At 35.5% G+C, this 18142-nt stretch overlaps 3 protein-coding genes across 4 annotated transcripts; 1 reads left to right on the top strand and 2 right to left on the bottom strand.

The window, feature by feature from the left end:
• Positions 1-460: 460 nt before the first annotated feature.
• Positions 461-1380, bottom strand: LOC123922244. Its single transcript, XM_045974978.1, has 2 exons — positions 917-1380; positions 461-845 (listed from the first exon to the last, which is right to left on the bottom strand). The coding sequence occupies exons 1-2, from the start codon at positions 1378-1380 to the stop codon at positions 461-463; spliced, it is 849 nt and encodes a 282-aa protein (XP_045830934.1).
• Positions 1381-3235: 1855 nt separating this feature from the next.
• Positions 3236-4764, top strand: LOC123920646 (peroxidase 40). Its single transcript, XM_045972938.1, has 4 exons — positions 3236-3509; positions 3631-3822; positions 3914-4079; positions 4193-4764. Exons 1-4 carry the CDS (start codon positions 3276-3278, stop codon positions 4594-4596), a joined length of 996 nt encoding a protein of 331 aa, XP_045828894.1. The 5' UTR covers positions 3236-3275; the 3' UTR covers positions 4597-4764.
• On the bottom strand, positions 4681-14917 carry LOC123920645 (flowering time control protein FCA). 2 transcript variants are annotated; one of them, XR_006813738.1, is made up of 20 exons: positions 14379-14907; positions 13229-13299; positions 13032-13110; positions 11090-11172; positions 10946-10997; positions 10267-10334; positions 10027-10093; positions 9683-9762; positions 9540-9604; positions 9201-9257; positions 8892-9057; positions 7958-8035; positions 7282-7839; positions 6634-6837; positions 6280-6555; positions 6130-6171; positions 5909-5974; positions 5785-5830; positions 5045-5108; positions 4681-4934 (listed from the first exon to the last, which is right to left on the bottom strand). XR_006813738.1 is itself a non-coding variant. In XM_045972937.1 (19 exons), the coding sequence occupies exons 1-19, from the start codon at positions 14623-14625 to the stop codon at positions 5101-5103; spliced, it is 2313 nt and encodes a 770-aa protein (XP_045828893.1). In that variant the 5' UTR covers positions 14626-14917; the 3' UTR covers positions 4681-5100. The 2 variants fall into 2 exon arrangements, 1 of the variants encoding a protein (XP_045828893.1); XM_045972937.1 differs by having other exon boundaries at positions 4681-5108; positions 14379-14917.
• Between the last annotated feature and the right edge of the window lie 3225 nt (positions 14918-18142).

Genomic DNA, 18142 nt, shown 5'->3' with positions numbered 1-18142 from the left:
TATTTTATTAATTCATAGGTATCTTACTATAATTTTTTTGAAACAACGTATCTTACTATAATTAACTATTATATTATATTGTGAATATATTTTGTTGATATTTTTTCATAAAGTATATCAACTGAAATGAAAATAATTTTTTAAAAAAAATCTAGCATATAAATATTAGTTTAATAATAATATTTGAAAGATATATTTATTGAATTAATAAACTTAAAATATTGTACCAAAAAAATAAAATGAACTTAAAATATTAAATTATAAATATCTTTTTTTTTTACGCAAATTATAAATATCTTAAATAGTATTAATTTGATAAAAAAATTATTGAATTAAAGATGTCCTTTTATGTCATTTTATATTTATTAGTCGGTTGAACCGCTAATTTTACCAAACACTTCAACCAGCTTATCAGCCATAAGCTATTTTTTCTTTTTTTTTTAAAATTCAAACACTTTCATTAACAAGTTGGAACACTGCTAATGAAGTTACAAACAGCAGCAGAAACAGAAAAATCTGATACAAGAGTGGATACCCCTATCCAAGTCCTACTACCCACAACCTTAGCCAAAGAGGCCAAATTATGGGCATCACAATTTTGTGTTCTACTAACAAACATTACAGAAGCATTTGTCAAACCAGCCATCAAGTTTCTACATTCCTGAGCAATTAAATTAATAGCAGCAAAATTTGATCTTTTGTTGATGAAATTGACCACATGAGCCGTGTCTGAGTAAATGGAAACAGAGTTGATACCTTGATCAGTGGCTACTTGAAGAACCCAACGCACCCCTAAAGCTTCCGCCAATAGAGGTTCAGCAGTGATGTCCTCTCTTTTGCACGCACTAAAGACCGTTTCACCATTCAGATTACACGTAGGACTAGGCCCCAAACAGTATGGCCCGAGTTACAACACCCCGCATCAACAAATATAGAATTCATAGATGTACTCCGAGAGGGTTCGGATATCTCTTGTGAAACTTGAACTCTTCTATTTCTTGAAGGATTGGCCTCATTAAACTCATGAACAAAATTCATAGCATCAAGGGCCAACCATGTAGGGTCCATTTGCCAACCATTAAAAATCACAGCATTCCTTCCAGCCCAAAATTTCCACAGCAAAGTACAAAATAATTGGACACCAAGAGGGTCCTGGCAGACCATCCATTTCAGAATCCAGTCATGCAAATCAATATCTATAGGAATATGGGAGCCAAGGTGGGATGCAAAAAAAGTAAGTTTGAACATATCACACTTCAAGAACAAGTCCTGTGAGGATTCCTCCTCCCTAAAGCAAAGAGGGCAAAGTAAGTCAAGATTGATACCTTTCTTATGAAGATTGGATCTTGTTGGAAGAATATTTTTTGCAAGTCTCCACATGAAATTCTTGATTTTATTTTGAACCGGAGCTCTCCAAATTTCCTTCCATAATTTGCTTCTTTGAGGACATAAACTGTGTATATTTTTCTAGTTCAGGCGAAAAACAAGTTATGAATCTGTAGTTCTGTTTCTCTGATAGTAGTTTTCTAACAGTGTAGTTTAGTTCATGATGTAGCAGTAACTTTAACAAAAAATCTATATTGTTTTAGTTATGCCCTGAACTTGTATGACTTGTTTTTAGTAAACAATGACTTATCACCCTGTAATGCATAACTTTCCACCCAGCTCATGTGACAAGTGCAGTAAAACACATAATACAATATAATTATAAATATCAAGAAAAAGGCGAAGAAGAATATTTCACAACCTCATTCTTCTTGTTTGAGTCCTCTTCTTAAGCTTGTTCATTGTCGGGGAGTAAAAGCAAAGATTCTATATACAAAGCCACTTCGTGTCCATTTGGCTCATTTAAATAGGAGTGAGACTCTAGCAACTGTCCTTGGTCATTATACTTCACTGGTAATCTTAGGAGGATTAATTCTTGAGGAAGATGCAGCAATGTCTCCTCCTTCTTCTCTTCCACGCGCCTTCTTCTTCTTCCTCCGCCAAGGTTGTTTTTCTTCATTTTCATCCACTTGATTTAGCTATGTCTCCTTGTTTGTTATATCCTAACTGACTCTATAAAATATGGAAAGTTGCACACTTTCTTTTTCCACGCAAATGCCATTACCCAAGAAGAATGAATTGTTAGTGAAAACAAAAATAAGTGAATGCTTAACAAGTGTCTGAAGACACTGTTTAGCATGACGCTATAATAAATGACAAAATTTTACTCTTATGCATGCTTGGCTTCATATAGCTTGTTGTTTTCTTTTATACATATTTTGTGTGTTGTGAAGTTATTTTGATGTGTGCGGGCTTTACTGTTTCTTGAATTGTAAAATGTCAATGCATGGGCTCAGTGGCAGAAAATTTATATAGTCTTAGCAAAATTTCAGTTTTGAACAAAAAAATCTCAGTTTTACGGTAAATTATCAAAGCCTGGGCAAGTGGTCTGTAAGGGTGGGTTGTGGATGATTGAGTGTGGAAATTCAACTAAAGAAGGTATACTAACAACTCCTGATGACCGCGCTATTCGCAATTACTAAACCAGCTTTCTATCGGTTGTACAAATTTCCAGATCATTCTCTCATATATCTCTTGCAAATCCATTAGTTTTTGGAGGGAATTGGAATAAGGTTCATTTTGATTTGTTAATTTTGTCGATAGGAAATTGAGCTATTGGATTTAGTTGATTGTAATGTATATAGAAGCATAAGCCAATCCTTGTTGGCTGCTGCAGTGGATGGAATGTGAAGTTGTGGATGATTGTCTGTGATCAGCTATGGCATATGGTATTATTGGATAGTTTTGTGATTTTTTTCATAAGCAAGAGATTGTACTAAGATAATTTTGTGATTGATCAAGTGTAATAAGACGAAAATAAACTATATTAGCACTCCCTCAGCTCAAAGAACGTAATCTTGCCAACAATTTAGTGGTAGTAGTAGATATGGTGAACTTAACTTTTTAAAATTTGGACCTAGTCTTATGAAGTAGTAACCAAACATCATTGTTTTGCTTCTTCTAATATACGTAGCAGATGAAAGAATCTAAATGGAACGCAATGGCACATGGCATTAGGTAATCACAAACTACTACTTACTATTACTCTAACCACTTCTATACTTGACCATGTCTTTAAATGATTTTGTCACCTTACTTTTCATGACTCAGTTAGCTTATTTTCATCACTGAGCTTAACCACTATAACTTTCTATGCTATATATAGAACAGTGCCTTAGCTTGCCAATTCAATGAACATTCCTTAACATTAATCTCTAGGAAGAGTAAAAATGGCTATGCAGTTAGTAATATTATTGTGTCTAGTAACTTCAGCATTTGCAGCCAAAGTGAATGAAGCCTATGGTGGTGACATTACTGGAAGTCCATTAGGGATTGGCATATACCAATACAGTTGCCCTGAAGCAGAGAATATAATATTCTCTTGGGTGGAACAAGCTGTCTCTAGTGACCCAAGAATGGCAGCTTCATTGCTTAGGCTTCATTTTCATGATTGCTTTGTCAATGCAAGCCTTTCTTTTCCTTCAAATATATTCTTTTTTTTTTAAATTTAACAAATTCAAATTTAGTTTGAGTGTTATGTAAAAAATGAAAATTTTAAAAGAGAATATGTTTTTGGCTTTTCAGGGTTGTGATGCTTCGGTTTTACTGGATGACACAAAAAACTTTGTTGGTGAAAAAACGGCTGCTCCAAACGTGAATTCACTTAGAGGATTTGAAGTAATCAATGAAATAAAATCTGAATTAGAACTTGTTTGTCCTCAAACTGTTTCTTGTGCTGACATACTAGCAGCTGCTGCTCGAGATTCGGTTCTTCTGGTTTGTTATTGCTCCTTTTGGTTATTTTATATTTTTTTCAAATCATTATTCTGATTAAAATGAAGCATTATGAACTATTGTGCTATTATAGTCAGGAGGACCAACTTGGGAGGTGCAAATGGGAAGAAAAGATAGTATAACAGCTAGCAAGGAAGGGGCAAATAATAATATTCCAGGCCCAAATTCAACTGTTGATATGCTTGTGGCCAAGTTTGAAAACGTTGGCCTTACACTTCAAGACATGGTTGCCCTCTCAGGTTAATAATCTATGGAAACTGTTATGTATTTTCCATGTTTATATATATATACATATATTACTCAGTTATTGAAGATCAAGATTAGCATCGATTCATTTTTACTCTCTTTTTAGGTGCTCACACAATTGGAAAAGCTCGCTGCTCAACATTTAGATCTCGCTTACAAAGTAACGGCATCTCAGACGGTCCATATGTTAACGCTGAATTTGTTGCATCATTGCAACAGTTGTGCTCAGGACAAGATAATAGAAACCGAATTGCACATCTGGACCTGGCCACGCCCGCTACATTCGATAACCAGTACTATATTAATCTTCTTTCTGGGGAAGGATTGCTTCCATCAGACCAGACTCTGGTGAATGGGAATGATCAGACAAGACAGATTGTCGAAACCTACGTAGAGAACCCATTTGCTTTCTTTCAGGACTTCAAGAATTCAATGATAAAAATGGGAAGTTTGGGATCAGTTACGCAGAGTAATGGACAGATTCGTAGGGACTGCCGAACTATTAACTAATTTAATCCTATGTAAACGCAGTATGATGGTTGTGTGCTATTTCATCATTAGGAAATATTATGTTAAGTGTACGAGATGATAAGGTACTAGTAACTAATTAATAACGATTACTTGAATTGAGCTTTGAGTAGCTTCTCTTTATAACCAAATGATACATTGCTTCCTTAAGTGCATTATGATTTCATTAGGTAAATCACCAGCACCATATGAACTTTATAGATTGTTTCTAAATTAATAGTGAAGTTAAAATTTATAAATAAAGCAAAGCCTATGTTACACGACGATCTGGGTAGATCATTTCCTTCCGAGGTGTATTGACTCCTCACAGCCGTCATTGCCTAGCCAGACAGTGACAGTGAAATCTCAACAATTAGGACTGAAGTAACTCATGAATGCAAATATATGGGTTACATGTCACAGGGTCAAAATGAAGGTGGTGGTCCTCTACCTTCAATAAGCAACAGATTTGATGTGTGCACCGTCTCACGGTAAACTCGTCGAGGTTCAGACTCCTGAGGTTGAAAAGATACAAGATATGTTACCAATGAAATTATAAGTAAAACAAAAAAAATATAAGGAACAAACATAGCAAAGGTGATTTACATGGCAGCACAGCAGTAAATCAAGTCTAGAGATGAACTATTTAAATCTAAATCCTCCTTAATGTTTTTGCCTTGTCATCTTTAGATCTCTTTTTACTTTAAATTTAAACTATTGGACTTCTGTTCATATAATCGACTCTCCTTATTGGGGCTTCTACAAATCTTCTCCACAAGTGCTTAAACTACCATAGACAAGATTCTAGAATTTTTCCATAATAAATGAATTTTCCCCAAAAAAATTTATCTAATTTTTTCATTTACAATTCTATCTTATTTTGTGCCCCACCTATCCATCAAAAATCCTTGTTTCTACAATGATGAACTTTACTTGTTAATATTTACCACCCAAATTCAGTTTTATGCATGAGCACTACTAATTTTTCATCCACCCCGCTCGAATACTATTGGTGTCCCTTATTCCGTCTATTGTCCCTACCAAACTCTTGGAAATGATAAAAATGCAAACATACTCATAATCCCACATTCCCACTTAATGAATAATCATTGCCCCCTTTCATGTAGTTTTGTGTTTTGTGTGTGAATGTGTTCAAACTGGGGTTAGATGATTTAGTGCAAGGACTAGAACCTGCAGGCCTGTTTTTCCACATCTGCTCTTGTGTAGTATTAATACCCTGAAATGGATTAAGGAATTATGATTAAACGAAAAGGGTCATAAAATAAAAGGAAGGTGAAAAGGGTAAACGTTATACCTGTGAATAACGTCCGGGATTACCAGCAGAAACAAATGACGACTGTAACTGTTTATAGCCAAGTTCCTAAAAGCCAAACAACTTTCAATTATACACCAAAAAGGAGCCATGTAAAATTAACAAGTCAGAGAACAACAGTGACTACATATATAGGCTGTGCGATCATATCAGACATCCCTTCTTTTGTTATTAGACACATGCTGACAAGGATATAGCATTACCTGAACATTTTGATGACCTGTAACTCCATATGCCGCCTGGAACTAGAATTGGAAAGCAAAGTCATTAACATAATCATCTTTCAATGCCTTTTCAAAACAAAACAAAATTAATAATCATTTTTCAATGCCAAATATCATAGAGATGCTTACTGAGGATGGTTGCTGTATTTGTTGATGGTGGAGAGCTTGTTCTCGAAAATGGCTTTGGGGCTGAACCTGTTGGTTTTGTGGAATTTGAGGCTGAACTTGTTGGTTTTGTGGAATTTGAGGCTGAACCTGTTGTTCTCGGAAATGACTTTGAGGCTGAACCTGCTGGTTTAATGGAATTTGCTGGGTGGGTGGTATTGAAGGCTGTGACTGCTGAGCAGACTGCCTGAGCTGTTGCTTTTGCTGTTCAAATAATGTCAACTCTTCGGGTTTCTCCCACTACAGGTTAATTTTAGCAAGATTAATTCCACAAATAAACAAACCCATAACCTAATAGCAACTCAAGAGAATTCTTACCCGGCTTTCCCCAGACACACTATTATAGTAGTATTTAAAGCCCTCGGGAGATAAATGCTCTGTCCAATTACATTTTGCAAGAGTTGTGTTCTGGCCTATTGCTTGTACAGAAGAAGCAGCAGATGTTGATGAAGGAGCACCTGGAGCAGGTACAGCCACATGAGTGCCGGTCGTGGCATGTGATACAGTCCCACCCCATTGAGACTACAAGAATAAAACAAACATTAGCACGTGATTGTTATATAAAAGGCATCCTCTAATGCACCCTAGAAGAATAATAAATACTATAGCCTAACAATAGAAACTTGATAATCGCATTCTTTACATGTATTGTGTTCTTTGAATTGATTTTTGACTTGGAAGACTTTGGTTCATTGGTCGTAGATATTTGGTCTATTTGGTCTTTTTGACTTGGATTACTTCAATTACTTCAAACAGACCAAACATCTACAACCAATCAACCAAAGTCATCCAAGTCAAAAATCAATTCAAAGAGCACAGTACAGGCAAAGAATGCAATTATCAAGAAACTTCTGTACTATAACTGATTCAAAACAAACTTCGTAGATCAGTCCAACCAAAGAAAATTAGGCAATAAAATCAATGTTCAACTAGTGGAATTTCAGGCAGAGATTTTAACCAAAATACCTGTGTTTTAGTAGGTTCTACGTGATGCTGCAATGTTGATGCTTGACTGGATGGTTGTATCATCTGTAATTGTTGTTGAAGCTGAGAGAAGGCCTGCTGAGATGAATGGAAGCTTGCTTGTAAAGTCTGAGTTTGTTGTGACACCAACTGAGCTAACTGAGAAGGGGATTGCTGAAGAGGTTGAAGTGGTTGTGACTGTTGCTGCTGCATAGAGGGAGGAACTTGCTGTCTACTTGGAGTAGTCAATGTTGTATTAGATTGAATGCTGGTATCAAGAGAGGTCCGAGGAAATGTAGCAGGCAAACTACTCTGCTGAGTTTGAGGCTGAGAAACTGAAAACTGTGCACTTATGCCCGGTCCCTGCGGACCAGCAGAGAGAGGTTGTGGCTGACTGTGCTGCCTGAGAGATGGTAGTGTCGATGTTTGTGGATAGGGCATCGGAGATTGAGGATATAACTGGTGTGAAGGTGGAAACTCCTGAGATGAGTGGATAGGTTTCTGTGATGGAGGTCTTTGTTGATTGCCTGGTGGAATTTGCGGTAGAGGTTGGTTGAAATTCTGAAAACCATAAAAATTTACTAAATTGAATCAAGCTAGCAAACAGGCAGTGAATCCTCATTATTCATTAATCTCACACATCACATCATTCACATGCATACTGATAATCTCAAAATACCTGTTGTGGCATTGCTGACGGAGACTGAGCTTGAAAACGACCATCTATGGAGACTCCCATGCCACTCATAGGACCGCCCTATATTCATATAAGCATAGTGTAAGCAACAAATTAGTGAAGATCAATAGAAGAATAAATAAATTAAAAATGAGGAACAACAGAAGAAACAAAATTGCATCTAACGAGCAATTAGGGGTCAACATTTTGTTCATTGTCCACTTTAATTCAAATATAATTAAAAATTTAACATGGGGGCACACTTGTGTACAAGTGGTGCAAATGCAAACATATTAACCACTGACTGTTAAGATGTATCAGTACTAGCAGAAAGGAAGGATCCCAAAGAAACTTATTACTTTGCAAATTATTAATAAATTCTTTGCCACCTTCTATTTGTTACTTGTCAGTGACAGACTGTCATGTGATCAATTAAAGAACCTTCCAGAAGCAGCTACTAAATGAGTTTATTCCATTCTTTAAACAAAAAGAGAGACGAGACGGTGCAGTTTCAGACTTGCAATAGTGCAGTTTACTATTTGATGATGACAATCAATCACTTAGCAACAAAACCCAGAAGGCAGCATAAATGTATTTAAAGAACTTCACTAAGTAGTGTGTTCGCGGGCTCCCATCTCTCTATCAACAGACAAATTCAAACCTTTTTAATCATTAAAAGAGAATTCACAACAGAAAGTAGTATCGCACATGATCTACTGGCCCAAACTTCGAGATAAGTCTAATGGAAGTATTAATCACCATGCAGAAACAAATCCATTGTGAATGCAAAACCAACGCGGCAATTAAAATTGAAAAGTGTAACATTTCAGCATAAAACAGATAGGTAGAAGCATTTCAGGTGGTGGTAGCTTTTAAAGAAAAATATTATCATTTGACTTGGGAAAACATATTTCAATATCATTGAATTTATACTTACTGCATTTATAGGCAATGCCATGTCGCCAGATCTTGGTATCAATGGAGGCCCCATGCCATGAAAACCAGCATTGAAGGATGGCCCCGTGTTTGGTTGATGGTTGGGACGCCAAGCATTAGGAGGAGGCATATGGTCACCCATAGAATCAGAATTATTTGATGGAAGTCTGCAAATAGTAATTACAAAAAAAATAAAATGTAGCATTGAGTAACATTACAAGAAATCAAAAGACGAACCATTCAAAAGAAAGTAGTAAAGCTGGTCAGTCCTTTGCAAGAGACAAAAGTAGTAAAGTTGGTGGGAGGATACCTAGTGCCCGGTGAATCAAATCTAGGACCAAATCCTGAAGCTCCAAATGCAGGACCTCTGGAAACAAAACAAAAGTTAAAAAACCACTCATTGTTGCATGCATTTGAGTCATGTATTTGGCGTGTAACGTCAATAAAGCTAAAACGGTAGAGTCTATTGCTAAAGTTGCCAAATATGAAAGAACACTCTAGCTTTAGACATGATCCCATATTCATAAGAATAAGCACTAGTCAATTTCTGGATCAAGTGAAAATAGTTCATAGCTCCGTGCTTTGTGCAATTAACTATATGATGGGATTTTATTGGTTAAGAATCATCAACTAATGCTAGAAAACAAACCTGGAATCTCCTTGACGAGGTCTTTTAGGATCAGCAAAACGGACAATCAGTGGTTGATCACAACCCTATGCAGAAACACCCAAGATGATAAACATAAAGCTTTTATAAGGAGGACTTATAAAAGAAGGAAAAAAAATTCTTACTCTCATTGTGTATATTCCATTAAGTGCATTAATAGCTGCCAGTGCCATATCTCTATGCGAGTATTTGACAAAACCACATCCTTCAGACAAAAATAAGGCAAAATATTATTTGGTTGGTACTTCCGTCAAATACAAACGCACATACGACCAAGAATAAAAATTAAGTGACCCCAAACATTGTAGGAAACTTAGGTTTAGGAAAATAGTGCTGAATGCATCAGTTGTTTCAAACTTTACAGACAAACAATCTGTAACCTTAGAGTAACAAACACTGATTCTCACTAACATGGTCCCACCCCACGACCTGGTTTCAAGCTAATATCACATATATGAAGAAAACATACCACGACTCTGCTTCTTGTCATCACGCATAAGATAAACATCTTCAACCCGCCCATATTTTGAGAAAACCTGATGCAAGAGAACAATCAATCACTTCATCTTCACAACAACAGTAAGTCACAAGGACATTATTTGCCTTGTTCCAAACATTCTCATTTGCGAGAAAACAAAAACATTTGTCCTACTTTAAATAGCCCTATAACAGTATAATGTGTAAAGTTTGACTGGTGCAAGCAACATACTTCCTCAACTTCTTTTACGCTAGCCTGTTTATTCAGAGAGCCCACAAATAGTTTGTACTCAACTGCACCTATCATATATAAATGTTTGCAGCAACACAAAACAGTCAGTTCAGAAAAAAATGATGCATTTACAAACCGGAAAAGAACACCTAGGCGTATCAAGGCTATAACTAACCAATTTCAACAAAATAAACTAACCAATTTCAACAAAATAATAAGCTTCAAAGTATGTTCAGATGAAGATACTATTGTTAACCTTTTTTTTTTCCTTATCAACCAAAAGTTGTTCTAACTGGAAAGTTGTTCTGGCTTTAAATTCAATTGGGTAAAATAATAATTTGACTAATACAATAAACAAAAGGTTTAGACCATACAAATAAATATTCAAAAAGAGACAACATACCCAATGTTCAACTGGTAAAAATAATAGACAAGTTTTCTTATGTCAAAAGGATGTCTCGAACATTTCATCAGGTTCCATAAGGTCCCCTCACGCACATGATTGGCAGTTATGCCAGATAAGTCTAGTTGTATTATTATAATTTAATAGATGTAAAAATTACTACTATGATTTGGGAGACCTGAACAATGTTTATTATTTAAGCCATGAACACTATACTACACATGTGACAGTAAGAATTTTACAGACTAACAATGTCAGGAGGAAAAAAATAGTTACCAAGGCGTTCCCGTTCGCCATCAGCATACCGCACTTGGATGGGACCAACACCCTAAATGATAATATTATGTGTCAGAAAATTAATAACCATAAGTTGCCTTCCCTACTTATTATTCACTTAGGATTCAGAAGCACTACACTCACTCCGGGAAGGGTAATTTGATTGTGCAATGCTCTAATTGCCTGATCAGCTTCCTCTGAGGTAGCATATTTTATAAAACAACAACCTGCACAATAAAAGGTGTTTTATGCCAGTTCTACTAAATAATACCCTCGCCCCCAACCACCACCAACAGAAAGTCATTAGGATCAAATTTAAAAGATACATTAGGATCTTTTTATATGATGAAGAATTTGGTAGTGTAAAACTCATTAACAAAACAAAACAGCAAAGACATGTAGAACGTCAATATCAATAACCAAGATCACACTGATTTATCTGCATCGATGGTTAAGCTTAAAAGTCATCACACAGCCACAGTTGCAATATGAATAATTGACTAGTTCATAATCTTAGCTGAGAAAATAAACTCCTATTTTCTATTTCACATCTCCTATCAGAGTTGGCATTGTATCCTCTGTGGGTTACACTTACCAAAACAGATTAGCTCATAATTAACAATTAACGAGAAAAACTTCCCTCAAGTGAAGGCTTAACTAAAATCAGCAAATTGCATTGGTCCACGCAACAGTACCAGAAACATTAACTAGTGTGCTAAGATATTCACAATCAATATAATCTGAAGATGACTTCTAGCATCGAAAAAGTAAAGGTTAACTAATACCATCAAATTGCATAGGTCCACACAATTACACTAGAAATATTCACCGGTGTGCTAAGATATTCATAATGAGATGAATTCTAGCATTGACTATGCATTCATATGAATAAACAACATTGAAACATAAACACCAGATGGACTTTCTGACTCAACTAGATATATACAAGCTTTCAACAAATTATTGTGACAGAGTATGACCGAGTTTAATTTTACAATAAAGTGGCAAAAGAATAGCACTTGGCGAAATTTCAGTGCCATGGACAACCAACTTTCCAAGATGGTCTTTTCAGTGTCATAACTAAATGGCACTGGTATCTAAATTCAGCGGTGGGTAGCAGATCCAGTCAAATATGTGAACACCTCTGGCATCTGTCATGACTATGCATTGACATATACACAACATGATTGTCGTCATCCAAAACCAGTGTAATTAGAATTTCTAAACCTCCTGACTTCTAAAATCTAAAATTATTTCTATATGGGCTGAAACATTATATCTAATCGCAGACCTATGATCACGAAGACGTAAAATCATTGTTCCAAACAAGCACCATTCTGAAACCACGTCATAAAGGAAACTATATCCATCACATACGCATAACATTAAAACTAAAACTAGATAGATGCCTAACTTTAACATAAAGAATCACAAACGCACAACCATCAACCACATCGCCAACAGATCATCCATTCATAAGGTAACTAATAAAGTATGAATTCCAACAAACACATCAATCACTGATATCAATTATCATCCATATTTTGTCAGCCCGACTTAGCCCCCCGCCATTTTACTCAATTGAAACTGATATATGACATCCCAATCCATTCAATAAATGCTAACATTCACCAAAATATGAGAAACATTAAACCTTCTGAAATACATTGTGATTAACACCGTTCAAATGTAACAACCCAATATTTTGTCTGTTTCCTTTGTACAATAACGGACTTCTAAATTTTTTGCTAAACAATCTACAACAAAAGCAACCAACACTCCCACTACAACCAATTTTTGGACATTGCCCCCCACTTCTGCAGCTACAATTGCAAGAGCAGGATCTTTTGGTCCTCCAAGATCCCATCTGCTATACAAAGAGCAGCTTACAGATTTACATGCCTTGGCTCCTTCAGGTATGACGGGCCGAGGAATAAAGTGAAACCAAAACCAACAAGTCTGAACTTGTATCAAAATCAAACTGAGATAAAGACGAGCTTATAGTCTTCCCTGTCAGCCTCTCAAAGAACCTGAAATAAAATGTATATGAATCACAGCAGTCTTAGAATATAAAAATCACAAATACCTTGATGTTGTCCTGTCTTTCTATCTTTAATTAAGGCGACCTCAACGACATTCCCGTGTTCCTCAAACAAAGGACGAATCTAGCATTAAAACAGTTACTCGTCAAATATTAGACTATGGTTAATATCCTTTGATATGGAAAACTTGAAATCATTAAGAAAACAAGAAAAGAACAGGAAAAAAGGTTAGACCACTTACATCTTCCTCGGTTGCTGTTCGGGGAACAGACCCAACAAAAAGTTTGGCAAAACTTCCACCGTCAAAGCGATCTGAAAGGAACAAATTTATCATTATCATTCATTTCAGTTATACCAAGTCTTAACCCAATAGCTGCCACTTCATAGCTCAAGATTAACGCAACAGATAAATAACATAGATTTTGGAAGTAAATTATAAAGAAAAACCATAACCGTTTGTGAGAGAATACTAATTCTCGTATGTAGTTTAGCACTTTAGCTTCTGTTACTCAGTGTACTTAAAACTGTAAATTATTATGTTACCCAACAGCTATAACTATCTCGGTATCATTGCTATACTCTGCATCTATATATATCCAACCCAATGTGACAAATATAATACAAAACTTGTACAATTCATCTTCTATCATACATACATTTTTTCTCAATTCCTCCCTTAATGCATGTAAACATCAATGTCAACCCATGTATAGCACCAACACTTCAGGTTAAAGGCACATCCAAGTGCCGAATACTTGTATGACAACCAACACATGTGATTACATTCAATCACAAATGTTTTCTTAAATTACTATCGGTATCTACATGTCAATGTCGTGTTTGGTGTCTATATCTATGTGATTCATCAATACTTGTACGACAACCAACACATGTGATTTCTTTCAATCACTTATGTTTTCTTAAATTACTATCGGTATCTACATGTCAATGTCGTGTTTGGTGTCTATATCTATGTGATTCATCAATACTTGTGCGACAATCAACACATGTGATTTCTTTCAATCACTTATGTTTTCTTAAATTACTATCGGTATCTACATGTCAATGTCGTGTTTGGTGTCTATATCTATGTGATTCATCAAAACATAGGTCGATCCCCCAAAAAATAGATAAAGAAGCAAATTTTTCCAATATCAATAAAAGATTATCATATAAACCCAACTCCTCCTACCAATAAATGCCCCCAAATTCAATCCCTAAACCTATGTAGAACTAGCTAAAGCTCAAGTAACCTTTAATGCAACGGCCATTTGAAACATCCCTAGATAACAACTACACGATAGAAGTGGCAACAATTGAACCACGTTTAAAACGAAAACCTAATCCTAATAACCAAAATTCGCATGAGAAAACAGAATCAATAAACTCACCCGGTGAAGCACCACGTCCAGAGAAAGGAAACCCTCGTTTCTGACCAGACAACGACGATGGCTGATGATTATTGAATCCAAATTCACCAGGACCTTCATTGCTCATCGGCCTGAAAGCATCTCCGGGAGGAGGTGGACGGAAACCTCCACCTCCAACCCTACCAGGTGACCAACGAGGGGGACTATCAAAATTACGATGGGGAGGAGCGGCACGGAAACCGCCGGGACTACGACGGTTGTAATTCATGGGAGAATCGGAGAAACGAGAAGGGCGCGAAGGACGATTGTTGTTGTAAGAGTAATCATCGTTGTTGTTGTTGTTGTCGCCGTAGCGGTGGTCTCCTCTGTGCCTATCCAGTTTGGCTAACAGAGTGAAACCCTAATCTAAAACCCTAGAGAAAACGGAGAAGAGAATGTTAGAATGATGAGAATCGAGAGAAAGAGTGTTGAGTATCTTTGCACCGGTGAACAAGAATTTTAAACTTTTCTTGGCTTAACGACGATGCCAATTCATAATTGTTCAAAATTTGGGATAATCCTTTTATTTATTTTCTTAAACTTTTATTACAATAATTTTTGCTCTTTTTTTTTATACTACTCGGGCCTTAATTATAAGTAAATTTTATTTTTAGATTCATTTGAATACCAATTTATCTTGTCACACCCCTTTGCTCTTATTACAATAATTAAAACTTAATTCTTGACAAAAAAAAACTTAATTAATTTTTCCTAGTTACACCCCGTCTTCTTACGTTCAAATTTTCTTTAAAAATTTTAGGGTTAAATAAGTTTTTTGTCCCTATAGTTTTCCAGAATTTTCGTTTTAGTTCCTGAAGTTTGTTTTCACACTTTTTAGTCCCTGAAGTTTCATTCGTCAATGTTTTTAGTCCCCACTTTTCATTCAACTCGTGTATACTTTCACATTTTTTAATGATTTTTTGTATTCATGTTTATAATATTATAAGAACATCTCAGATAAAAATTTAGAATTTTTTAACGTAAGATAAATTATTTATGAATTTTTATGTGCAAAAAACTAAAAAAAATCATATTTAATTCATCTTTTGTTAAAAAAATTTAAACTTTTGTAACAAATATTCATATAATGTACTAATCATGATCGCAGAAAAAAAAATTAAAATTTCAAATGGTACGCACGAGTTGAATGAAAAGTATGGACTAAAAACATTGACGGAAAAAACTTTAGGGACTAAAAAGAGTGAAAAAACTCTTCAGGGACTAAAATGAAAATTTTGGAAAACTATAAGGACCAAAAACATATTTAACCCAAAATTTTATAAATCTCCGAAATTTTTTCAACAATATCAATTTCTTTTAGTCTGTTTTAACTTTACATATTATATATTTTTATATTTTTCGTATTATAAATTAATCTTTTCGGACATGAAGATTTGATGTGAGATGTTACCTGTACCGGGCCATGGACCAGGGTGTGATTTGTTAAGGCCCAATACGAAAAAGCCCAATGGGAGCATCTAAAGGAGAAGCGTGAAAACAACCATGAAAAACACATGATAAGCATGATCCACCATGACTTGGAGAAGAGGGAAGAAACTTGGAGAAGAAGGAAGAAGCTTGGAGAAGAAGGAAGAAGCTTGGAGAAGAAGGAAAAGTAACCGCCCACTACCCATGAATTCCTCTCCAAGCAAGGCGGTTATCAAGCAACAAGAGGGAGATGTTTTGCCTATAAATAGGATCTTCTTCAAGAGAATAAAGGGACTCTCATTCTGAGAAACCACCATACTTTCATTCCTGTAAAGAGACAATTCTTTCATTATTGTAAAGTTAATCAATTTTTTCTTTCTGATCATACTTGTATCCATTATCAATCTTGAATAATACACACCCCCTATGTTTTTTACCAGAACATTTTGGCGCCCATCGTGGGGCTGCGGTAAAAACATTTGATCCTAGCCTACCACATGAAACTAGACAAATATCATATATTATTTTAGAACACCTTCAATTTTCCAACGGAGAAGTATTGATTCGGTGCCGCCAGTACTGATGCATCTTCACTCTTTCAGTGAATTTTTCCAAACAGAGTTTGAATTTATTAAACACAATCACTCTGGCTGCAGAATCGAAAATACGGAGTAAAACTGCGTTCGCCGTCATCAATTCCTTTGGTTCATGCAATCTCTGTGGCGAACAAACAATCATCTCCAACCCGGCGGAACGGTGACAACTACTCGTGTTCCTCTGTTCGCCGCCTTCCCCAAATTCGGAGTTTTGAAGATTCCATTCATCACCTAAGCCTCCAGGAAGAGCTGCGACACCGTTGTTGACAATCACGATTGAAAGCACAAGTTACGGCAATGGAATTCAGTCTCGCCGCGCCAAAACATGTACTTATAGTCACTAACCATTATCGGATCATTTGCTAGCTTGAATGATCGCAATCCAGGTGCTGTCAATCCTTTATTTTTGTTTTCTTAGAACTATACTATTCTGACATATGTTTGCATTTGTTTGACCTCAATTTATGATTTTGATCAAGGGAGTAATGATAATCTGAAACGCAAATCATCAAACTGCTGATGAACATCTAATGATCCATTTACTTTAGATAGATATTTATTTATTATTTGAATAAGAGGTGTACAATGAATGTCACAATGTCCAAAAGTTTGCACGGAAATTGAGATTATATGTTATAATCTATCAGTGAGGACGAGTAGTTGAATTGAGACAAGGGAATAAATTTGAACATTTTTAGGCACTATTTGGTAGAAGTTGATAAAAATTTGATTTTGAGTGATATCTAATTTGATTTCCTGTGCAGTCTTTCAATTGAACTCATAATGGTTGGGTTACATAGTGTATATGCTTAGAGGTAGAAATTATGCTTTTCAAAATGCACTTGCAGGACCTTTGAGTGGTAAACCGAGAGCTAGAACAACGAATACTTAAATGGGGGATGATTGTGATGAAGTAGTATCAGCCAGCTATGTCTAGAGAGCATAACAAAGCTCTATCCGTAGAATTCAAGAAATTAAAAAGATGACACCTGTTCTTACTTTTCAGATTTTTTGACATAAGATTTGTGCATAGCACCTTTGACTTATATTTTGGTTTGAAGAAATCATCCCTTTCTTAAAGATGTTTTACTTTGGTTTGCATTGCTTATCTATCATAGATCGATGATTCTGTTTTGAACCTTTAGCATTTTTAAGTAATAAAAATAATTGAATACACATAAAGTAAAAATCATAGAGAATGCCTGCATAAGATTTGCTCATGTGGTAAATTTGGGTTATTCTTTTTGTTTGTGTTTAACATAGCAAAAACGGTTAAAGTAAGTGTTAGCACATGTACTTTAAAGCTACTCTTCCTGTGCTGTAGAAATTTTTGTTCACTGATTCCTTCAGGACAATGTGATAAGTTTAAGAATATATTCAAATGATTTACTCTACTGCATTTTATTTTATGAGAAATCACAAATATCTCCTCTCTTCTAGTTGTGCTACCAAGTCCTACATATGATTTATTCTTATCCCTATTTTCTAATGTCTGCAATTGGTTTTGTTAACAAGTATGAGTATTGCATTGACATATTGGTTTAGTTGTCTGTGAATTGTCTACCAGGACTGCAGATGGATATGATAAAGAGGGATCAAATATACAACCAGGTTAAAGCAGCAAAGAAAAAATTATTAAAGGTCAACTTAGAGGAGAGCGCTGAACCAGCAAAAAAAAAAAAAAAAAAAAAAAAAAATGGTTATCTCAAACTTGAGCTCTGA

Source organism: Trifolium pratense, linkage group LG4 (assembly GCF_020283565.1).
Source record: "Trifolium pratense cultivar HEN17-A07 linkage group LG4, ARS_RC_1.1, whole genome shotgun sequence".
Taxonomy (NCBI): domain Eukaryota; kingdom Viridiplantae; phylum Streptophyta; class Magnoliopsida; order Fabales; family Fabaceae; genus Trifolium; species Trifolium pratense.
This window is presented reverse-complemented; position numbering and strand designations above follow the sequence as displayed.